The sequence below is a fragment of the Eublepharis macularius genome, chromosome 3, assembly GCF_028583425.1.
Source record: "Eublepharis macularius isolate TG4126 chromosome 3, MPM_Emac_v1.0, whole genome shotgun sequence".
Lineage (NCBI taxonomy): Eukaryota > Metazoa > Chordata > Lepidosauria > Squamata > Eublepharidae > Eublepharis > Eublepharis macularius.
Window position 1 is genome coordinate 116,724,898 of NC_072792.1, and position 18,190 is coordinate 116,743,087.

At 43.9% G+C, this 18,190-nt stretch overlaps 1 protein-coding gene across 1 annotated transcript in view; it reads left to right on the forward strand.

The window, feature by feature from the left end:
• The window catches only part of ROBO2 (roundabout guidance receptor 2), an 892,879-nt gene that overhangs the window by 720,774 nt on the left and 153,915 nt on the right, over positions 1–18,190 (forward strand). The window contains exon 14 of the mRNA XM_054974970.1: positions 8,579–8,700. Coding sequence (XP_054830945.1) covers positions 8,579–8,700 — 122 coding nt within the window. The remainder of the gene's footprint in view (positions 1–8,578; positions 8,701–18,190) is intronic.

An 18,190-nucleotide genomic window follows, 5' to 3' on the forward strand; every position in this document is an offset into this window, starting at 1 on the left:
TAGTTTGGGATGGGGATGGGCTGGATGTTTCCTCGAACCCCAACCATTCCTCCAAGGATCCCTTGGCCTCCTCCTCCCCCCCAAAATTCTGGAGTTCCTCTTCCGCTGCCGGCAAGATCTCTTCGGCCTCCTCTACAGCCGCAACTGTTGATTTTGGGGGAGCGGGAGTCTCTGCTGCTCCAGAGTCCTGCACAGCACTGCTTCCCGTGCTGCAACTGAGACAATATCTGCATTTCCCCCCACAACCACGCTTCTCCCCCACCCGAAGCCTCAAACAACAATTGAGAAGAAGAACGGAGATAACACTGTGAACCCTCAGCCGAGGTGCCCACCAAGCTTGGCCCCAGGGCCTGGCAGCAGCCCTGGCACCAGAGGGGGGGAGGGACTAGAGCCTTAGCCCACCACTCCCACAGACCTGAACAGATCAGGCAATTATGTGAGCCCTCAGCCGAGGTGCCCATTGAGCTTGGCCGCAGGGCCTGGTAGCAGCCCTGGCACCAGAGGGAGGGAGGGACTAGAGCCCTAGCCCACCACTCCCACAGACCTGAACAGAACAGGCACTTATGTGAGCCCTCAGCCTAGGTGCCCACCGAGCTTGGCCCCAGGGCCTGGTAGCAGCCCTGGCACGAAAGGGAAGGAAGGACTAGAGCCCTAGCCCACCACTCCCACAGACCTGAACAGATCAGGCTCTGACCAATAATCAATGTGAGCCCTCAGCCGAGGTGCCCACTGAGCTTGGCCCCAGGGCTTGGCAGCAACCCTGTCACCAGACGGAAGGAGGGACTAGAGCCCTAGCCCACCACTCCCACAGACCTGACCCGATCAGGCACTGATCAATAATCAATGTGAGCCCTCAGCCGAGGTGCCTACTGAGCTTCCTGAGCCAGGCAGCAGCCCTGGAACCAGAGGAGATAGATCCCTATCCCCCAAAGCCAAGCTGAATTATACTCTCAGTCTCTCTCCCCAAAGGCTAGCAAGTGGCAAGCAAGAGCTCTGTCCCACTCCACTGCTCACTGAAAGTGAAACCCAGCCTGGGAGCCCATGGCTATTTATAAGCACAGATCCCATTGAGCAACGCAGGAGGTCTGTGTTTGGCCGTCAGAGCTGCCTATCAGGGTTTGCAGGGATGAGATTGGAGTGCCCGTGACTACAGGACCCTTCCCCCTCCCTCCCCTGGGTGTCTTCTCCCAACTTGTAACCGCTTTGCAGCTCTGTGGTTGGAAGGAAGACCTGCCAATCTAGGTAAGCTGGGCTTCCATTCAGGTTTCCAGGGCAGCAGAAGGAGCGCAGAAAGATTTCAGGCATTCCCCCGGCTCAGTTGCCAGGGGAATTGATTGCTGGCGCCTGTGTGTCTGGCTTCCTGAACGCACCGAACCAGGCCTCTTTTGAACACTGGTTCGTTGGCCATGGACAATCACGAACCGCGGGATTGCGATCACGCGATCGCCATTTTTGTGGGGTTTTGAAGTTCGTAATGCGGTTTGTGCCTATCTCTAAGTATGATATTGAAAGCCCCATCAGAAGACTGGACAAGTAGTAGAAAAGAAACCATAAAATTATCAGCTAACAGCGGATACAGTTTACTACCCCAGTTATGATCAAGTCATCAGGATCCATACAACATGTTAGATGAGCTCCTTAGCTCATGCTACAGGGAATGCGGTGATGTGATAGGGACTGATACAGAAGTCTCTGCAGTGGAGGCATACCATTCTTTCTTCTGATGGAGTGCCTCAAATGACTGTTTGAGGCACTCCACTAGAAGTGTTGCCTCTCTGTTGTCCATTCAGGAAATATGAGGAAACAGAAGAAACAGTCTTCTGTGCCTCCTGTGTTCCACTGGGAGCCTCTGCACACTGGCTTTTATGTTGCTAATACCACCCAGCTCTTCAAGAAGGGACCAAAGTTTGCATAAATATGTCAGATTTATTCTTTTCACCTGACAGATTGACAAAGGATTTTACTTCATTAAAACAGTTCTTTTCTTTGCTTTCACTGCGTGTTATGGTTGCTGTTTTCTCAAGCTTTCTGCCAGCCACATGTGCTCCAGCATGTATAATATTGACAGCCTTTGTAGTATCCTACAGTTTGGAAAAATTAAATACTAAATCCAAATGACACTTAACATAATATTTTGATATAATCTCAAATGTGCTCACATTCAGTCCAGCCCCACAAAAAAAAACTGGCACACAAAGAAAACTGTCTATTTATACTATCCATTACAAGGGGAAGAAAGATCTACAAGCAGTGATGTATCATAACTGCAAGAAGTATATATAACCATGGTATTTATTCAAAGAAATATAACAAATACCATTGTATAGTGTGGGTACTTTAATATTACACACAGACGCAGAATGATGAAAGCTACACATCTTATTTGAGTACTTGATGAATCTGAGTAAACAGATTAGTGTGGCAATAAAGCAGGCCATGGAGAACTGAAGTTGATGAAGCACTAAACAACAGATGAGAGATTTTGCTAGGCACTAGCTGGATGAAGCTGGATATGTCTAACAACAGTACCAGGCTTTTTCCTAGCTGTTTCAGATTACCTTTCCGGGTTGCTCATTGAAAGTTGCAGAATGCAAAATCCTACACAATTGGCCACATAGGGCAGAAAACTTGAGGGAGAAATCTGCTGTCCTCTGTTACTTCCTTAATGAGTGAAATATTGTTCAATTTTATTTGAACAATTTTAATCGTTACCTGCTTAAAAGCATTTGAATAGCATACCTGCCTTCAATGTAAAACATATAAGAATAGATAAACTGTAGGAATATTAATGATTTGTTTATAAAATGTAATGTTTTCTTGGTGCTTTGTAAGGTCTATGATTCAGACTTATCTGCTGCATTATTTCAGGAGAAATTAAATTCGGTGAATCATGAACATTAAGCTTCTCCTGTGGTCCTGGAGTGGGGCAGTCAATACACTCAGGTAGCTCCTCCTCCATCTCTTGCACAGGGTTGGATACATTTGCAAGCCTGGGGGAGGGGCTACCAGTTTTTTCCAGCCCTGCTCAGCAGGGGATGCGAAGTTCTAGCTCCATGGAGCAGCGATTCTTTAAGGGCATTAGGAGGTGCGGGAAGGCCCATGCTTGCTGGGGAAAAGGAAGGGCATGATCTTCCTCCCCCCCTCCCCACTCGGTCATTCGGCAGTGTCAGAAGCCATGGGGAAAGAGACAAGCTGCAGAGCCAATGATCCTAGCTCACTAGGACCCGGCTGCTGCAAAGGCCAGCCAGAACTGGGCAGGGACGCCACAGCAGCCACAAATTAGAGGACAGACCTGCAGGGCTCCTAAGCGGCAGAGGCCTTAGAGAACGCGCTGGAAGTATGTGAGTTCATCTAAAGCACTCACGTGGAGAAGTTTTTTACTGTCAATGAAGCGGGGGTGGGGGGTAATCTCGGAGAGCCGCCCAGACATGAGAATGACTTTAAAGTGGATCCTGGGTTAGGCAGGCTTCCCTAGTGCTTGGCACTTGGCAGCAGGCTCTGAGGCAGGCTAGCTTCTCCATACTGGGCCCCCTAAGCCCTGGTCTTTTGGGGTTTTCTTGCTGCATAAATGTCTTGCTTTTAGTAATACCCACTTTCATTTACTTTCGCTTTTAGGCAGGAAGATTTGGCGGGAATGGTGTCTAAGGCTGGCATAACAGAGGCAAAAGCAACTGAGCCAACACTTAGTGGCATGGAATCCTCAAGTTCACCACAGCCCACAGGATATACCCAAGGGAACATCAAGAGAATTTTGACCCTGATCTGTTAGGGCCAGAGGCAAAGGCTAATATCCTGGCATAGCTACAGACAGAAATAAAAAAGAGCTAGACAATGCTGTAAAAAATCTTAAGGGTGACTTGGCCACCCAAAGGAAAGACAAACAGCAGCCAGGTGCCTCTAAGGGGAAAAGGCACACAAAGGCCACTTCCCAGAGCAAGCCCCAAAAGAGAAGGGTCGATAAGTGGGCAGAGGAGGACTCCACTGACTCAGATGGGTCGCAGCGGGGTTCAGAAACATCCCATCAAACCTCAGAAAGTGAGGAAGGGGAATTGTCAGAAGGAGAAGCAGAGGAAGATGCGGGTCAAATGCAGATCAGGCTTTTTCCACCAGAGGTGTATTCTAAGCTGCTTGCTAAGGTATTGAGAACTCTGGAAATTTCACAAACTGCGACAGATAAAGAAGCTGCAGAGTGATCTTACCCCCAAGGTCTGGAGTGGGCACTTCCAAAGATGGGCACTAGACAAATAGGCATGCTTCTTCCAGCTGTCTTCCATGACATCATTAAACTGGAATGGGATAACCCAGCGAAACCAAAAATGTACCAATCAGTGTTTAACAAGTTTTATTCTCTAACGTCTGACTCCACCAAAAAGATAAAATGCCCATAGTGGATGACCCGGTTACTAGTCTAGCAACAACATCGGTTCTGCCCGTGGATGCAGAAGGCATGCCAAAGGACCCATCCGATAAGAAGGTTGAACAAGCACTGCATAGGAACTTCGATGCATCGATGGCATCCTTGAGGTCATCAGCAACTGGGACACTGTTTGCTAGAGCAGCTTATACCTGGGCTTCAGACCAAGCAGCCAAAGGTAGAGAAGTCCCAAAACAAATCAAGAATGAAGTCAAGAAAATAGCCCTTGCAGCAGCCTTTTCAACAGATGCTACCTTGGACTCTTTCCAAATGTCTTCCAGGGCTATGGGGTTTAATGTGGCAGCACGACAGAACACATGGTTGAGAAATTGGGATGTAGATCCACAAGCTCACAGCAAGGTAGCAGTGATATCCTTTGCAGGCACCAAATTGTTTGGGGGTACACTAGATAAGTACCTAGTGGAGGATGCAGAGAAAAAGAAAATACTACCATCAAAGAAGGACTCAAAATACAAGAGGAAACATTCCTTTTGAAACTTCAAGAGACCCTCATGGCAGAACACGGACAGACCCTTTAAAAGTAGGTGGCAAATCAAGCCAAGAACTGACAGCAGATCTTTCATCTTCAGAAAGTCAGTCTCCCAGACCAAAGGCCAAAAGAAAAAGAAAAGCAATCAAGCATGACTATACCAGGCATCAGGCACTGGAGAAGATCGGGGGACGCCTTCAGGAATGTTCTTACCAATGGAATTAAACAGTATCAGACAAATGGGTACTGGAGACAGTATCCAAGGACTACTCCTTGGAATTTGAAAAGGTACCACGAAGGCACTTTATACAAGTGCTTCGGAACCCTTCACTACAGAAACATCTGAAAATACAAAAAGCCATTCAGCACCTATTGTGGATAAAGGTGATAGATCCGGTACCAACACAACACAGGAAAGAGGGAGTGTACTCAATTTTCTTTATCATCCCGAAAAGAAACGGATATCAGGGCCATTCTGGACCTAAAATGGCTGAATCTCCACATCCGATCCAGGAGGTTCAGAATGGAGACAATGAAGTCCACCACGGGGGCCATACAGAAAGGAGACTATCTAGCCTTCATAGATCTGTCTGAGGCCTGCCTGCACATCCCTATAAGAGGCACTCACAGAAGGTACCTGCGTTTTACTTATGACAGGAAGCGTTACCAGTAGAGAGCACTCCCGTTTGGCCTGAAATCGTCACCGAGAGTATTCACGAAGGTACTAGTAACTCTTGTAGCCTTCCTCAGAGTCCAAGGGATAGCCCTGTCACCTTACTTGGATGATATCTTGATAAAAGCTCCATCCCTAGAGTCAGCCCGGGAGGCGGTAACAGCAATGGTAGGCTGCCTGGAGAGATATGGTTTTGTTATCAACCGTCAGAAGAGTGTTCTTACACCAAGGCAGCAGACAACACACCTAGGAATAATAGTAGACACAATTATGGACAAGGCCTTCATATCTCCAGAGAGAGAACAGAAAATCACGTCCCTGATAGTATCGGTCCAGAGCGAGAAGACAGTGGAAGTGATGCAACTGGCCAAGCTTCAAGGGATGATGGTTTCCTGTCAGGATATACTCCAGTGGTCCAGATTCCACACGAGACCTTTACAGAGGTTCCTGCATCCCTACCAACAGATCATAACTCACAAGTGGAACAAACTTGTGGAGATTCCACAGACGCTGTCCGAATAGCTGAGCTAGTGGACGGAAGCAGGCAGGTTTGTAGAGGGTTTGCCATTGAGGGAACCATACAGGATAATGATGATGACAGACGCAAGTCTGACAGGATGGGGAGCACACATAGAAGACAGGATGACCCAGGGAGAGTAGCACCCCGAGGAGAAGGGGTGCAGTATAAATCTTCTGGAATTAAGGGCGATGAATGGCCTATGGAAGTTCCAGGACTCTCTGAAGGGGAAACACATAATGGTGCACACAGACAACATGACGGTAAAAGCCTACATAAACAAGCAGGGAGGCAGCAGGTCCAGAACCCTAAACAAGGAGGCAGAGGAGATATTCCTCTGGGCAGAGTTGAACCTAAAATCTATAAAGGCAAGTCATGTTGCAGGGCAGCATAACGTTCTGGCGGACTGGCTGAGCTGGAACAGAGTGGACCAGTCAGAGTGGATGCTGAACAAACAGGTCTTCTCACAGATATGTCAGAGGTTCAGCAATCCAGAAGTGGACCTATTTGCCTTGGCAAAAAACACACAAGTTCCAAAGTTCTTTTCAAGACGAAGGGAATGGGAGGCAATGGGAACAGACGCTCTGTCCAAAAATTGGCCTCAGACGCTCCTCTACGCCTTCCCTCCATTGAAAATAATCCACAGGGTGATACAGAAAATAATGGAGCAGAAGGCAGAAGTAATAATGATCACACCATTTTGGCCTTGGAGGCCATGGTTCCAAGACCTCAGAAGGCTGTCAAGGGTGGACCCCATGGAGGCTCCCATACAGGGAAGACTTACTAACCCAAGGGGAGATGCGGCACCCAAATTCGAGGTCTGTAAGATTAACAGCTTGGAGGTTGAGCACAACCTGCTCAAGGACTTAGGATATTCCGAAAGACTGATTTCCACGATGTTAGCTTCGAGGAAAGGTTCCACAAACAAAAGCTACAATAAGACATGGCAGGTGTTTCATGAGTGGTGTGAACAGAAAGGGAAGGATCAACTGACAACATCTGTTAAACAGATCCGATTGTTCTTACAAGATGGCCTTGACAAGGGACTTAGTACCAGCATACTGAAAAGGCAGGTTGCAGCGATCTCAGCGATCAGGGGATCGAAGAGAGGAGTGACTCTCACCATACATCCCCATATTAAAAGGTTCCTGAGAGGGACCATGTTACTGAATCCTCCACAAGTGCATAGGTTTCCAACTTGGAACCTGAACTTAGTGCTTAAGTCACTTAAAAGTGAGCCTTTTGAGCTGATGGCAACCTGTCCCCTTAAAGAACTGACCCTTAAGACAGCCTTTCTGGTGGGGTTGACTTCAGCGAGAAGGGTGTCAGAGATAGGAGCGCTGTCAGTAAATAAGGATCTGTGTATTTTCCACAATGACAGGGTAGTTTTAAGAACAGATCCTACCTTTATCCCAAAAGTCAATTTGACCTTCCATAGGGGGGAAGATATAATCCTACCTTCCTTTTGCAACAATCCAAAACATGAGAAGGAGAGGGAATGGCATAAGTTGGATGTGAGACGGGCATTGAGCTATTACATAGACAGCACCAGACAAATATGCACAGTAGAGAATATGTTTATCTCGTTTAGACAAAGCTCATTGGGTGAGAAAGTGACATCCTCTACAATAAGTACATGGATTAGGGAGTGCATTGGGCTGGTGTACAAAACGAGGAAAGTGTCACTCCCTAAAGGAATTACATCCCACTCCCTGAGAGGGACAGCCACCTTGGCAGCATACCGATATTTCCCATCGTTAGAAAAAATATGTAGGGCTGCAACTTGGAAGTCAGTGCATACTATCACAAAGCACTATAGGATAGATCAGATGGCTTCAGCAGAAGCAGCCTTTGGCAGGAGAGTGCTACAGCACGTCCTGGAAACATAGGGCTCAAAATACCCACCCGAGGGTACACTGCTAGACATATACCCTGAGTGTATTGACTGCCCCACTCCAGGTCCACAGGAGAATGGAAGATTTATATTTGCTTACCGTGAAGTTTCCTTTCTCGGTGGTCCGGGAGTGGGACAGTCCGAAACCCACCCAATCCTTAGTTAAAAAAAAAAAAGAGGGAGAGATAGAGAAGGGACAAAGAGGACAGGTTCTGGGTATATGTAGGTATATCAGTGTTGTTGCAGAATTGTACTTGAGCAGCTTAATCTGTTGGAGTTCTGGTTATAATGAATAGGGCTCGGGAAGCCTGGAAAGGAGTCAACGGGATCATTGGGGGCTTGGAAAGGAACTGAGAGCCTGGTAGCCCCTCCCCCAGGATTGCAAATTTGTCTGACCATGCGCAAGAGATGGAGGAGGAGCTACCCGAGTGTATTGACTGCCCCACTCCTGGACCACTGAGAAAGGAAGCTTCATGGTAAGTGAATATAAATCTTCCATTTTCAGTCATCACAGTGAACTGATTTTTTTCTGACTGGCTCTCCTCATTAAGGTAATTCATGTGTCTATACATGTGTGTTTGACCTTCCAGATATTAGCCCACCAGCACAAGGAGTGGATCACAGGCAGGTCCAAAAGGAGCTGGGGGATGTTATTGTGCGACTGCATAATCCTGTTGTTTTGACCCCTACCACAGTTCAAGTGACCTGGACGGTAAGACTCTGGTTAAAATATAGCTAACAATAAGAACTCTAAGCTTCATGTCTTTCCCTTTCTTCTGGAGTACTTTCTTGTCCTTTCAAATTCTTTTCACTCTTAAGTACTCTAACGGTGCAATCCTATGAAGAGTTACTCCAATCTAAGCCTATTGATTTAAGTGCTCTTAGACTAGATTCATAGGATTGCACTGTAAGCTGCTCTACAAACTTTGTTCCTGTTCCTCCCCAAGTCCAGAAGCTTTGTGAGGGGGACAGTGTTGCTTTTATTAGCATTTTATTGCAACTTTCTACTGTCTAATAAAAGGAGAGGAAATATTTAATAGGAAAGCAACTATATTATCTCTTCTGGGTCATATAAAATTAAGCAGAAGGAATGTAATAATTAAATCATATCCTGATTGTTAATTATTTGATCTTGAATTCTCAGCCTACTCTTCATTCAAATGAGATATTAGGTCACAATAGCTGAGGTAGTTATCCAAGCACTTCCCTGCTTACATTGGAGCACCTATATGTGCAAGAAAGATCAAGCTGAGTGAAAATGATACACTGGTATTCCCCCCCCCCTTTCTTAACTATCTGTTTACTTTTTACAATAAAGATATTATGGCAGAATGTGTCTTGAAGCGTACACAAAAGTATGAATGATATTTACAAGATTCTTCCATGCGTGTGTCCTGCTAGGCAATAAAATGTATACAGTGATATTTTAATACTTCCTCTCTTACCAAATCAATGCAATGGGTCACCCACAAGACTTATTTTACCAATGACCTTTATACTAAAATGCTGCCTTCCTAAAGGGTATTCTCTGATGATCCATGATATTTAGTCTAGAAGTGTGAGAATCAATGGCATCAAATACACGGTCTGAAGAAGGGAGCTCTGACTCTCAGAAGCTTACATTCTGAAAATTTTGTTGGTCTCGAAGGTGCCACTGGACTGAAATCCTGGTGATCAAATACATGATCATCTTGCTATTACCTGCATTTTTTGTTAAAACAGTGAAATGAGTAGATTAAGCACTGGTAAAGACAGAACTTCAAAATGCAACATTTTTTCCCTCTACTTCAGGGAAAAATCCATAACCATAGAAGCAGAAAATTTTTAGGCATCTAAATGAGCAGCTCTATGTCCTTCAGGCAGTTTCCCTACGGAGAGAAAAAAGAGCATCACAGATGGGAAATCTGAGAACTATGCACTAAGGCAGTACCATTCTACAAGAGTTTTGGGTGGGGGGGGATGAGATGAATTCAGCTGCAGGGATGAAAGCAATGAAAACTGAATTTTCGTATGTTGATTCAAGACAAACAGTAGCTAAATATATCTGGGAAGCTATTTCATAGATGTAAGACTGGTATGACTATGACATACAGCTATGGCTGTCCTTAAGTATTTGGGCATCCTAGGTTCACATTCAGGTTTACCCTCATAAGGACCCGCAAAAGGGCTGCTTCAGAGGCAGTAACAGATGACATAAAGTAGTTTGCTGATTGGTGCCCCCTACAGGATTGTCTTCCCGGATATATATATATCCTTGCAAAGAAATTGTTTGGGCTTGATATAAATGGAAATTTCATTAACCTACAGCTTAAATGGAGGTACAAGGAATATTATTGTTTCAGGCAGATTTAAACAGCTATGTAGCAACCACAAACTAAGCTGAAACAGAAGGTTCTTGACAGGTCAGAAGGAGAATGAAAGTGTCACCCTCAAGGAAATATATCATAGGGAAAAACAAGATAGTGTTAAGTGAGCAGAATCTTTTTTCACCACTTTTTTTAACAAAGAAGAAAAGGAGCAAGGTTTTCTGCAAAGCAACACAACTATTATTATGATTACTAATTCCAATTTACATGCTAGAGGAGAAAAGCAGTGACCCAATACTAACTGAGTCACATACAATACCCACCAGAGACATGTGAAAATTGCTTCAGGGAGAAAAGAGAAAAGGAAGAAAAAAGCAAGAGCAGCTAATTAAAAAGTTTCCAACACCCAAGACAAAACCAATTAATTAACCAGAGTATCCAGAATAACATCCATATTATCCCAAGAATGAAGCCAGGACTATTAACTTAACATAGAGAGACCCAGTGTAGCTAGTTGACAAATGCCAGATGAGTAACGATGACGCTTTGTTTTCACCTTTTGCAGTCTGGAATTTCATTTGGCAGATGATGGGCAAGGCTTTGGGCATTCTGATTGCTGGCGAACAACCATCTGCCACTCCTACTTTCTGGCCTTCTGTTTTATTCCTGTTAACAGTTACTTGGAAACTCTATATTCTCTGCGTCAAATCAGAAGTTTTCCATTCTAAAAATAGGGGGGGGGGGGAAACCCTAGCCAGTTAACTACAATATTGCGTAATGTTGATGAAACAGAAGTGAGCTAACTGTTTAAAAACACTAACATCAATCAGCAAGGTCTTGTACTGCATAAAGAGAGAGAGAGAGAGAGAGAGAGAGTATGACATCTCTGTGGCGGTACTCACTGGTACTGAATACCAGCACCTTAGTTTTATTGTTTAGAAAGAAGCTTAAAATGCAATATACCGTACAACTTCATCCATTGGTATTAGGAAGGAAAGGTAAATAACTAGAAAATGATCAAGATTCTGCAAGATATTCCCACCAGTGCATTTGTGCTTTTCAACAACCATGGCTTTTCCTGTTCCCAGTGTCCTTTACGTTGCCTACTGGCTGGGAGGAATGAGGCACAGAAACAACACCAAAGACAAGCTGGGTTTGTGTATACTTAACTGCAATTAAATGTGCTCTTTCAATGCAACCTAACACTTGTTAACAGCTACAGTTTTGGATCTCTCTGTGTCATACATGGGACACGTGCATCAAGTAATAAACCAGCCAGCTAAGGGCTACTTAACAGAACATAAGCAGGAGTGCTTTCTTATAGTAAGTTATGGAAAGGCAAAGAGCCTGTGAATTTAAAGATTGTTCCTGCCCCTAGCTAATAGTAGTGGTTAGAATTTCAGACTAGGATCTAGAGAAATTTATAAAATGCAAGCTTAACATTGTTCTAACATATGTTACAAGACTAGGATCTGGGAGACTAAGGTTCAAAACCCCACTCTGCTATGGAAGCTCCCTGGGTGACCTTGGGCCAGTTATACAATCAGCCTAACCTACTTCACAGGGTTGTGAGGGTAAAATGGAAGAGAATTATTATCTACAGGAAATGACAATGTAATGCTGCAGTTGCTGTAGTTTAAGCCCTTTAAAACCAACCAAGCTTTGTCACAACTTTCCTGCATGGACATTAGGAGAGTCTTTCCCTTGCTGGTCTAGATTTTGGATCAGGTGCATAACCTGACAGGAAAGTACAAATGACTACATTGCCAGGCACACCACAAGCTAGCCTTGGTAAACAGTTTTCTGCATCCTATCTAGTGAGGAGGAGACCTGTGCCGCAGCTCTTCATCTGACAAAAGACTGAAGTAACTGTAAGAGCCTCTCGGCCCCTGTCAGTACAAGAACAAGTTTACCATGTGGTTGCTTGAACAGCTTGATAAATTCCCATTTGTTAAATAATCCTTCTACGACATGTAGAATCGCTAGCAAAGCCAGACTTGTGCCTCTCTTCAATAAGTCAAAATTAAAATCAGACACATTCGTATCTATTGTGCTATAGTATTCACTTAATTAGAAGGCAGCATTGATAACATGGGGACTTCTATTGTCTTAGTTAACATACAAATTATAACTTTTCTAAGATAATACATAACAGTTACTGAAAGCTACATATTAGTTCATTTGATTACAAAGGAGTACAAAAAAGTGATGAATAATTTGAAATAATGGATGAATGTGAAAAATCTGTTTTGTTTTCACAGTGATTGGGGACGAGAAAATATGGTTTAAAATCCAATACTGTACTTTTTTTTTTACTTTCTACTTTTTCTTCTTTTGCTCTTCTGTAGTTGCAGTCATTGCCAATGGTAATGATCTTTGCATTACAGCTTTTAATTAGCCCCTATCTTTATGAATCTGCCGCTGAAAATTCATTCTTAAGCCATTGGCTTTGACAAGGAAATTATCTTACATTACATAAAGATTTTTTATGTGTGTGGAAATTTAACATATGAATGAAAAGTTTTGCCAGAAGCTGGAAATCTAAAAATAATTGTTCATAATTGCCCTAGAGTCTGGGGCAGGAATGTCAACCCCATAGAGTTTGTACATGGCAATCCTAAGCAGAGTTTAGAAGGATGTAACTACTGCACTGGTTTGCACTGATAATTTTTAAATGGCTCATTGCTCAACATCTGAACATTTAGTAGTAGAATAACAAAGCAAAAAAGGCCCTGATAATCATATTGTTACTTGGTCACAAAACCTCTTAGCAAAGCTAGTTATTAGTATATATTAAATTAAATAGCTATTTTTTATTTACATAGTTGTTTACAATCTTTATTGCATTCATCCACAAAACTGCCATGTGAATTAGGTCATTAATGTTCTCATTTTATAGATAGGAGATGAAGTTTGAATGATATTCCCAGATCTGCCAGACAATCCAAGTCTGTTCACTTGGTTGCTTTCAGTGGCTTGGTCACAGTGGCTTTCAGTGCTGGCTTGTGTTTTCTACTGCCTGAGAAGGCAAGCGACTTCCCTTAAATGCACGCTGTTCAATTCAAACCAGAGTATGTCAGAAATAGGGATGTGTGGATAGCTCTGTATGTTGTCTGTGTCTGCTGTAGCGTAGGGGTTAAATGGTTGGATTGTGAGTAGACATGGGCACGAACAGAAAAAAAACGAACATGGTGTTTGTTGTTCGTTGCCACCCACGAGCAATGAACAATGAACACTGACGAACATGATCCTGTCACGAACATGTTCATTGTTTGTTGTTTGTGGGGGCCAACAGGCTCTCCTCCAGCCATCAAGATCCCTACTGCACTACTCCCAGAAACCCTACCTGAGCAGGCAGCAGGAAAGGTACCAATAATAAATAATAGCTTGGCCCAGAGCCTGGCAGCAGCCCTGGAACCTGAAGGGGTAGATCCCTATCCCACCACACACAAAGAAAATTCAAGCTCCAATGCACTCACCCTGTCTCTCTAACAGCAGCTGTCTCTCCCTGAAAGCCAGAGCTGTGAGCCCCCCTCCCCCCTGGTCTTTTCCTCATGTAACAAATTTGGAGCTCCAGTCCACACTTGGAAGGAAGACCTGCCTATCGAGCTAAATTGGGCTTAGATTGGGGTTTCCAAGGCAACAGCAGGAGTTCAGACAGAGTTCAGACAATCCCTGCCTGAGTTGCCATGGGAATTGATTGCAGGTGCCGGACTGTCTGGCTTGACGAACAGCAATGAACGAGACTTGCAACGACCACCTGTTCATTTAGAATGGGGCCTCACAAATAGCTTGTTCGCGAACAGCCGAAGAGGCTGTTGGTGGGCTTTTTTGCATTCGTAATGCTGTTCATGCCCATCTCTAATTGTGAGTCAGCACTCTGCTGGTTCGAATCCCACTCCTGCCATGAGCTCAGTAGATGGCCTTAGGTAAACCACTTCTCTCAGCCCCAGGTCCCCAGCTGTATTGTGGAGATTATAATAATAGCATGGACTTTGTTCACCTCTCTGAGTGGGGCACTATTCTGTGTAGAAGAATGGCATATAAGCACACTGATATTATTACTGTTATTATTTTTGTTGATAGTGTTCCCAATTTGTTTGTTTTATGGCACTTTTATGGCATACAATTGATGCAAGATCAGGCATCATTTTTAATATCATGGCATATGAAGAATATATGAAAACTATTTCAAAGAAGTTGTAGCAGGACTAGGGATTTGCCCAAGGACTTGAAACCAAACAGAATCTCAAAAAGGAAAATTTATTAAGCCAGCTGGCTCAGATGTGATATCATATCACTTCAAAATCTCTGAGCCCCGAATAGAGAGAGTTCAGATGCTGAAATAGTCAAGCTTGCTTACATCACATAGCATGTGGTACATAGTTGATTACAAGCTTACAATATTTTAGCTTCATCATCAGAATCAATTGACCCAGACATGACCTTTTCTTAATGCAGCATAAATCCAGACAAATTCTTTTAAATCATCAGTTTTATCTTTCAAGCAGTCTATTCTGAGATACACAATGCTGTATACTTCTTCTTTTCTCAGGCTACAAGTTTCCTGTTCCAACAGTATCTAGCTGACTTGACAGCTATATTTTACTCTGAAGAAGGATTTTATTTAATCTTTCTAAATGTTAGTTAATCAGAACAATATTATAACACTTATTAGTTAATAATCAATATAATATAAAACATTTTCCTTGAGGCTTGCTACAAAGTGATATGTCAATATACAATGAGGAAACAGTCCATGGCTTCACTTTTGTCCTATCTTTAGTGTAGGAGTAGTTATTATAAGCTCCAAGGCAAATCATTCATCTAGCAGGCTGAAGAGGTTAAGTATGTGGTTGATGGTAGGTGATGCTAGCTTGACTTCATGCATCTCCTGTACTTAGAATGCTGCACCATCCAACAGAGCCAAGAAAATATTAAGCTGAGCTGTGTATTGCCTCTAGGCATTGTTGCTGTAGTATTAGCATGGGTAGTACTGGTACTTAACAATTTCTGTGATTGTTTTGCTTGTGAAGTTAAAAAGTTTGTTCCACAGAGTAAGAGTTATATTTCTTTACCCAGTGGTTTGGCTTCAACACTACAGCTCACGTTATTCAAAGTATTGTTCATCATACCACAGTGGCCGTATCATTGATCCCTATAGGTCAGTAATATCAGTGGGGATTGCACCTCAGGGCTTTTATGTTTGAAGTATCTGCTCTTCCAATGAATCACTCCCCCTCCCCCACCATCCCACTTCTAAAATTTTAGCACTGATAATCAACTCAAGGGATAGGGCACACCAGCTTCTCTATAATACTGAGTGGGAGAGAAATGGGTATTATACTGGCAAATATCTTCTGCTCTTATTTGTGGGAGAAGAGCAACCTAGAAAACTCTTAGAAATTGCCCATAATCTCTTCCTCTTCTTCTTTTGTTTGCAGTAGTTTTCTGAAGCTGCCATTGTCTAAACAAGTAGAATAGCATTGCATTCAACAATATTTTTAAGTAGGTACATACTTCATCCCGAATTATGATTCATTTTGAAAGCTCTGATGATTGATATCCAGTTTCCCAAAGCATCATATTAGAGACTGTAGCTATAGAAAACATCTTTATTGTCCCCAGAAGGAATTTTTGACACATAATGAGAATAGATTTTGAGTTGCCTCTTGTGAAGAAATGAAGCTTATTAATCAAATGTTCAATAATATGTTGTTAGTGTTCCATGGGACACGTTCTGCTGCTTTTACCAAAGTGACACACATATGCAGTGTGTCTTTCTGTGTCCCAATGGTTCCATAATCCTTTACATTCATTGCATGAACTCTGGAAGACATATTACTATAACATAAAAGGCCACAATCCAAAAAAGCTGGACCATGCACAGTTGTGAATTATTTTGCAGTTATTGCTGCTGCATAGACCTTTTCTACAGATTAGTTTACAAATGCATTCTCTCAGGAGTGTTCTGTTCTCTCTCCCACCCCTTCACCTTCCAAACAGTGATTGACTGAGAGGTGCAAGAACTCAAGCTGACCTGGAATTGTCTGACTCATAGTACAATCCTATGCATTCAAAGCTAATTTCAGCTTAACTCCACATAGGTGTGTACAGGCAGGAGTCCTTCCAGTGAATGTTGGCTGGCTGTGATTAATCAGGGGAGATAAAATCTCCCCAATCATAATACTCTTCTTAGTAGCCCTACATATGTCATATGGCTGGACTGTACTATTGAAAGAGATTTTGGAACTGTGACCAAGAGAAAAAGAAAAAAAAACAGGAAAGAAAAAGAGAGAAGACAAATGAAAAATATTTATAAAATAAGTAGGAGGAGGGATGGGGATTTAATGAGCATAAAAGAATAATAGAGGGAAACAGAGGAATTTGGATCTATGAAGAAACTTTTAAGGAACAAGAAAGTTATGTAGAAAAAGCTGGCATTGGAAGTAATGTTCAAGTCCTATATGGAGCAGCACGTGACAAACCTAATCCATAGCACACCAGTTATCAGGACCACCCGCTGCACCTGGCTGGGAGTGTGCACCAGCAGCAGCAGCATGGGGCAGTCTGATTGGACAGCCTCCCATCCCTCCTGCCCAACCGCCTCACGCCATCGTCAGTACACAGCTGTGGACCAGGCATGGCAGGTGGCCGGGGCGGCCTGGGGCAACTGAGGGCTGGGAGGCCACCCACACACTGTTCCAGCTGCCTGCCGCACCAATGGGGCTGGCTGGCAGTGGCATGCTGCATGATGATGTCACATGCAGTGACATCATCAAGCAGTCAGGGCACACTCTGCACGTGTGCTTGGGGGTAGCAACAGACCTGAAACTGCCCTGGCCTTGGATGCCAGAAATCCTGGCACCAGTCCTGATGGTCCTTACCTATCTTGTAATGCTAGGGTCAAGGCAGTGAAAAATGTTAATATCATGACTTCCGGTTTGGGATTCATGGAGGTCTGACGCAGCTCCATTTGCAGAGCTGACCGGACTGCCGTTTTAAGTGGCCGGCGGGGGAAAAATAGCCCGCGGCTGACTGCTCTCAGGCGGAGAGCAGGCAAAGAACGCTCAAGACCCTAGGGTGTGCTAGATCTCGGACGAGGGGGGGCTCTACACAACGGGTCCCCTCCCGATCCTTGAGGTCCCACCCTGCGACAGGTCGGCTACAATCTCTGCGGCAGTTCTGGGGCCAATTCGGCTGGCATAAGACCTACATACCCAAGCTTCGATTGGGGGAAGAAACGGAGAGGAGAAGCTAAAATCGAAACAGCGATTACAACCCGAGAAAAGTGAATGAGAAGGTAAAGATCACTATCTTCTGTTACGGGACAGATTGATTAAAGCAGAGAGGAATAAAAGTAGATTTTCAAACTGCAACAGGCTAACGATAAAGAGGGGAAGACTCGGCAAGAGTTGTATTTGAAAAAAGACTCAGTTTAAAGAAGTTATTAAAGGAATTGGACTATTGTTTTGAATACTTGCGGTTATGGAGCTGTGAGAAAAAGACACCATCGCGAGACCTACTGTGGGAAGTTGGGAGACAGGAAGTGCGTAACAACAATAGAGTTGCTGGAGAGAAGCGGCCCTTGCTGGAGGGCAGGAAGAAGGGAATCGCCATCTTTGAAAGGGGAAGGGTCGCGGCCTCAGCGGAAAAGGAAGTAGGCCATCTTGGATTGCAAAATCATAGAGAAACCATAGAGAAAAGACGCCCGACATTTTGGACTCTTTAAAATTTAATTTTTGCAAGAAGACCGGGACATTTGAAATAAAAGGACATTAAATTTTACTCCACGGAGTTAAGGAAGAGAGCGGACTCGTGGGAGCGAGCCAAAGCAAGCCCCACGATGTCAAAAAAAGAGTGGCAATCGGCAATAGATAACCTGGATAAAAAACT